Source organism: Dendrobium catenatum, unplaced genomic scaffold, assembly GCF_001605985.2.
Source record: "Dendrobium catenatum unplaced genomic scaffold, ASM160598v2 fragScaff_scaffold_419, whole genome shotgun sequence".
Lineage (NCBI taxonomy): Eukaryota > Viridiplantae > Streptophyta > Magnoliopsida > Asparagales > Orchidaceae > Dendrobium > Dendrobium catenatum.
The window spans coordinates 266573-272926 of record NW_021318881.1 but is presented as its reverse complement, the minus strand read 5'-3'; the positions used below and the strand labels follow the sequence as shown (position 1 = coordinate 272926).

At 33.7% G+C, this 6354-nt stretch overlaps 1 protein-coding gene across 1 annotated transcript; it reads left to right on the top strand.

Annotated features, from left to right (window-relative positions):
* Nucleotides 1-2425: 2425 nt before the first annotated feature.
* LOC110105860 lies at nucleotides 2426-5418 on the top strand. The gene is made up of 4 exons (XM_020835525.1): nucleotides 2426-2518; nucleotides 3725-4442; nucleotides 4542-4626; nucleotides 4728-5418. Exons 1-4 carry the CDS (start codon nucleotides 2426-2428, stop codon nucleotides 5416-5418), a joined length of 1587 nt encoding a protein of 528 aa, XP_020691184.1.
* Nucleotides 5419-6354: the final 936 nt, after the last annotated feature.

Below are 6354 nucleotides of genomic sequence, written 5' to 3'. Positions count from 1 at the left end.
GAATTGTGTATTTTTTTAATTTATCTACCAAAGTCTCTAATTTTTTTAATTAAATGAAATTAGTAGAAGCAACTATAAATCATTTCCATTCGATAAATATATATTATATTCATTCTCACATCAACATCAATATATTCCACTAGGCTCAACACTACAAAAAATAATACAAAATGTAGAAAATAAAAAGAAAATCTAAAAATTCTAATTAGCCTCAATCCACTAGATCTTGACCCTTTCCAAGACCTAAAACTAATAAAAGTTAGATAATGAGCTTATAAAGCCCAATAGGACTAAGAAACTTATTTCAATTCAATGTTTCAAAAGTTAATATGCATGCTCATCTCTATTAATAGCAATCAATAAAAATTATGATCAATTAGTAGTGATATAAATTATTACACTAAACTCCATAATCACTATCATATACTGAAAGATTAAGTACATCTATTCTATATCAAATAATCAATACAGTAGCAAGTACAATATTATTAGTTGTATTCATTGTATGCTATATGTATGAATCAAGAATGATTCTATCAATTTTATCAATTCAACTATCATATGTAAATAATGCATTAGTAAGCTAATTATCCACTATTTCTATGATTATATTATTGTGAAATATATGTGTATAAGGCTCCATATGAATTTATGTATGCATTTAAATATATGCATCTATATTATATGAATTTATTCAATAAGGCATGCCATACAACTTTTAAATGGTGTTTCATTCTTCTATCTATCTCATAAATTAAACATCATCAGCTAATCATACTTTTCAATTATTTTTATCAATTATTGAGCATAACATGTGGCTTTTAACAAATAAATAAAGAGTGATCACTCTCTGCCCTGAGTTTATGTCATTTAAAGTTTTTTATGATTAGTTATGATTTGTACAAGTTTAACACATTTTAATGATTTAATGAATGGAATTTCTTATTTTTTACTAAATAAACTCCAAACCTCCTAAAATCTTCTTTTAATGTCATAAATGACTTCAAAGGATAATTATAAGTGTTTAAAATTATTTTAAAAAATTTAAATATTTTTAATTTTTTAATTTATCTTGGAACTTCTATTATGCTTTTAATTCTAAGAAGTATAACACTTAGAATATATTTTAAGATTTAATTTAGATTTATTATAAATTATTAAAAAACTTAGGTTATTTATATGTGTCAATCCTGGTTTCACTAATTAAAAGACCAAACAACCTCCAAATGTTATAAAATTTGAAAATTATGTTAATCTAAATATGTTCTTCAAACCCGCAAAATATAGACTCATCAAAGCCTTTCTAGGAGTCATAATCAATCATCAAAGGTAAATACATCTGTACCTTTGATAATTTAATTTGGGCAATTTATGACTAGATTTAAGTAAAATCAGAGGCATTCAAACCTTTATATATACATAAACATTCCCAAAAAAATAATCCATAACTATGTGTAGATTAAGAGTTATAAATTTCTAAAGTTTTGGATAAAATTATGATCCAAAACTTTAAAAATTTATTTCACAAATATCTAATGATCATAAAACTACAAACAATTAGCATATATAGCACACATGCACCCTCATTTGCGCTGTCCAAATTTGAGCTTAATTGGACCTCTACTTAAAGAGTAATTATATAAATTTAATTTACAATCAAACTCAAATTACTCACTAATTACTTTTTAAAGCATTTGAAATAAATTTTAAAATAAAATTGGGCTCAACAATAAATTTGTGTAAGAATTGGATTTATGGAGAATTTAAGAAGTTCTTGAAGATTTTTGAATTATTTTTAATCAGATAAATCAATTTAGGTCTCTGGGGTGGAATAAACGCATAAACGAAGACCGCTCTGCCCTAATTTTATGCCACTCTTGAGCTGCCTCTGCCTTTCCGTCAGGGAGGGCTCCTCCCTCCCATGATGGCTTTTTCTACTCAAGAGTTTCCTCCTTTCCCCAACTCCTCCATTTTGGGCACTTCTCATATTGGTTTTTCTTATGCCGATAATGTTTCAGCTTCCGCTTCCAAACCAGATGATTTCCAGGTTTCCTTCTTCTCCCCAAGACAAAAGCTCTCCTTTATATTTAATGACCTCACTGAAGGCAAATCTCTCTGGACATCTGCCCTTATTGGTTACTCGCTTGGTCCTCATCCCTACTATGAGAGGCTTCTAAAAGCCATGTAGAACCTCTGGAATCTCAAAGGATCTCTGACCTAACTCTCTCTTGCTGATGGTTTCTTTCTCCTGAAGTTTTCTACCTCAGAGTACCTGGAGATGGTATATTTGGAAGAACTTTGGTTCCTTTTGTGGAAACCATTCATTATTCAGTGCTGGTCCTCTAAGTTCAAACCTAAAAGGGATGAGTCAACTCCCATTCTGATTTGGATCAAAATAGTGGATTTCCCCTTAGCTCTCTGGACTATGACGGGTATTTTGGGAATTGCAAGCTACATTGGTATACCGCTCTCTGTGGATTCTCTTACTACAAAGCGCACAAGGTTGACATTTGCAAGGGTATGTGTTCAAATCACTAAATACTCTCCCCTCCCTGATGAAATTCCATTGGAGATTGATGGTGAGGACTTGATTTTGAAAGTTATATATGACTGGAAGCCCAATAGATGTGAAGGGTGTGGCTCCCTGATACATCCTTATTCTATTTGTACCAAAATCATAACCCTCAACCCATTCTTCCTCCTCAAACCCCCAAAACCAGAGGAAGAAGCTCATCTAGGCTTAGATCCTCTCGACCCCACAGATCCACTTCCAAAAGTTTATCCTACCTCCAGAAACATACCCGCTACCCACCCTTCCTCCTCTATTTTGAACTCTTCCAATCCTCAGTCGGGCCCTATTAACCTATAGGATGTTCCTGAGTCTAGGCCTCCTTCCTCTTTATTTTGAACTCTTCCAATCCTTAGCAAGGTCCTGTAAACCTATAGAAGGTTCCTACATCTGGGCCTCATCTCCCTCTTATTAAACCATCTCTTTTACCGAACCTTAATTCCCCCACAGAAAAAACCTCTTCTTCTGAGCAACCTGCCTCTCTATGCACCTTACCAGCTCCTAAAATTCCTTTAATTAACAAGCTTGCCTCCTTGCAATCTGAAGAATCTAATCCCCCTAATTCTCTGGATATCCATTTGAATAATGAGACCTCTTTCTGCACTAAATCGGCCGATGATCCGCCTGATTTAAGTAATTTGAATAAAGCCCCTTCATACTCCAAAGCTGACAAAGGAAAATCTCCAAACAAAGCTAAACCTCCAAAGGGTAAATCAGCCAAGAAACCCAAAGCCACAAAGTCCTGATGTCCTTGCCATCTTTTGCTAGTTGGAATGTTAGGGGTTTTAACAACCCTGATAAAGTGCGGTTCTGTAAGTCTTTGATCAATACTCAAGCTCTCAAGTTATTATGTATCCTGCAAGCTAAAATCTCTCCTATCTCTGAAGTAGACCCATGGTTTTTAAATTCTCACTTGCTTTTTGAGAATGAAGGTAGTTGTATTAATTTTTTCGATTCTACCCTAGTAGAATTTCGTTAAAATGGGACTCCTCTGCCTTTTCCTTCAACGAATTACTTACCTCTCCCCAGATTATTCATGGCATTCTCTCTGTGGGATCTTTTCCCACCATTTACCTATTAGTTTTTTATGCTTCTAACATCTTGGATGAGTGTAGAAATTTATGGAATCAATTGATTGACTTAATCCCTTCTCAGGATCAACCTTGGGTTATTCTTGGTGACTTTAATTGTTGCAGATTTGAAACTGAAAAAGCTACTGGCTCTCTATTAACTGATAGTAGATTGGGGGAGCTGAATAATATGGTTTTTTATTATGGTGTTCAAGACCTTTCTTTGGTTGGCCTTTTCTATACATGGTTTATCCAAAGGGTTGACAACCCTATTCACATCAAACTTGATAGAATTATTGTTAACTCTATTTTATTGGATTGCTGGCCTTCTACTTATTACAAAATTGATACTCCATTAGGCTCTGACCATTCTCCCTTAATCTTCAAACCTTCCCATGACAAACCTATATCTGCTAGGTTTATGTTCAAAAATTATTGGATCAATATGGAAGGTTTTTGGGATGATGTTTTTTCAGCATTTTCTATTAGGACTCCTAGATTTCCGTTTGCTTCATTCTACCATAGTTTGAACTGTCTTAAAAGGATCTTGAAGAACAAAAATTGGGCTTCATCTTACTTTCTCTCTAGTTCTATTCTGGAACTTAAAAACAAACAACATAATTTCCTTTTAGAGATTGAAGCTCATCCTTTATGTGGGGAGCTCAACCATGACTTGAAGTGTATTAATGAAAATCTTGCTTCTTTGCGATCTTCTTGGTCCTCCTGGATATTTCAAAGAGCTAAAGCTTTATGGTTTACTCATGGTGAAGATGATATTGGCTTCCTTTATGCCAAACTTAGAAGTCGGAATAATAAGAACTGGATTAAGGAGATCTCTACCAATGAGGGACATTTTACTTCTTTTTTTGATATTTCAAAGGCTATTTTCAATCAATTTAAAGAACTCTATAATGCTCCTCGAGCTACTCTTGAATTGCCTTTACAAATTCCTTCTGGTAAGATGGTTCATCCTCATCTTCACAATATGTTAGTAGCTCCTATTTCTTATGATGAAGTTAAAAATGCGGTTTTTGATGGTAAAAAGACTTCTGCACCTAGTCCAAATGGTTTTTTTATGCTTTTTATAGGAAAACTTGGCATATTATTGGTACACAAGTGTTTAATGATGCTAAAAATTATTTCTCTTCTGGTTCTCTTCCTAAAGAGGTAAAGGCCACTGCAATTACATTGATTCCAAAATGCTCTCATGCTTCTAACATTAATGATTTTAGGCCTATTTCTCTTTGCAATGTTTTTTATAAAACTATGGCAAAAATGAGTGCAAATCGGCTTAAAATTGTTCTTCCTCTTATTATTCATGAAAGCCAATCGGGCTTTATCTCTAATAGATGCTCTACGGATAATATTATTCTGGCCTCTGAGATCCTTAGAGAATTCAAGGGTTCTCATAAAAGTTTTTGTGCAAAGCTTGATATTAATAAGGCTTTTGATTCTGTTTCAAGAGAATTTCTGATCGTTAGACTTCTTCAAAAGGGTTTTCCTGAAGTTTTTGTATCTTGGATTAAAGGTTGTATTTCTGATATGCATTTCTCTATTTGTTTGAATGGCTCTCTTGAGGGGTTTTTTAATTCCTCGTCTGGCCTCCAGCAAGGATGCCCCCTCTCTCCCTTATTATTTTGTATTATTGTGGATGTGCTATCTAATATTCTCCACAGCACTTCTAATGCTATTTATTTCAAGGGTATTACTTGTAAAGAGAACTACATTAATCACCTGATATATGCTGATGATCTCCTAGTTTTTGGAGTTGTTTCCTGAGATAATGCTGTTGGTTTGAATAGTTGTTTGCATCACTTTGGTTCTATCTCTAGTCTTCAAGTCAATTCTTCCAAAAGTTCTATTGTTTTCTCCAACAATGTTCATGACATGACATGCAAATTATCTGTAATGAACTTGGGATTCACCAAGTTAACAATTCCTTCATCTACTTGGGAATTCCAATCTCTTCAAAAAGACTCAATTTTTCTCACTTCCAACCACTATTGAGCAAGATTTCAGCTCTACTTGCTGGTTGGAAAGCCAAGTTTCTTTCTTTTACAAGTAGGGTCCAGTTTCTTAAATTCACTATTTCTAATACTATCACTTATTGGATTAGAGGATCAGTCTTATAGAAAGCTTATTGTGCTATTATCAATAAACTTTGCTCAAGATTCCTTATTCATAGCAATTTGAATGAGAGGAAATTACACCTAATTTCCTAGTCTAAGGTTACTCTTCATAAATGTTTTGGAGGCCTCGACATTCCTTTTGTTGATGCTCTCTATCATGGGGTCAATTACTCTATCATTGGCAGATTTTATAAATCCCAAAACCTATTAAGCAATTGGTATAAAGCTAAATTTGTTTCACCATGGAAGCCCCCTCCTCCCCATGCCTCCAAGTTTTGGAAAAGGATTCATGTTACTGCCATTAAAATTAAAGACAACATCTCCTCCTCTATTTCTCCAGTAATTTTTCTATGATTTGGGACCTATGGCTTCATGGTAATTTGTTCTCTGATCCCTGCAACACGCCAATTTTTGTTGATAAAATGGTGAAAGATTTCATTCACAATGGTAAATGGCAACTTCCTAGTAATATCTCTTATGCTCTTTTAGCTGCCATCTCTGACTTTGAAATCAAGGAGAATTCTGAGATTCCTTGGAAGGGCTCTTCTAAACTAGCTTTTAGAGAATTTATTACTCTTTTTTACTC

What these genes read in the sequence shown, in the direction of transcription:
- LOC110105860 (XM_020835525.1), top strand. Translation starts at nt 2,426, where the DNA reads ATGACGGGTATTTTGGGAATTGCAAGCTACATTGGTATACCGCTCTCT. An exon ending in CCTTTATGCCAAACTTAGAA is followed by an intron (nt 4,443 to 4,541) that starts GTCGGAATAATA and finishes ATCAATTTAAAG; the next exon opens with AACTCTATAATGCTCCTCGA. An exon ending in CATCCTCATCTTCACAATAT is followed by an intron (nt 4,627 to 4,727) that starts GTTAGTAGCTCC and finishes TGCTTTTTATAG; the next exon opens with GAAAACTTGGCATATTATTG.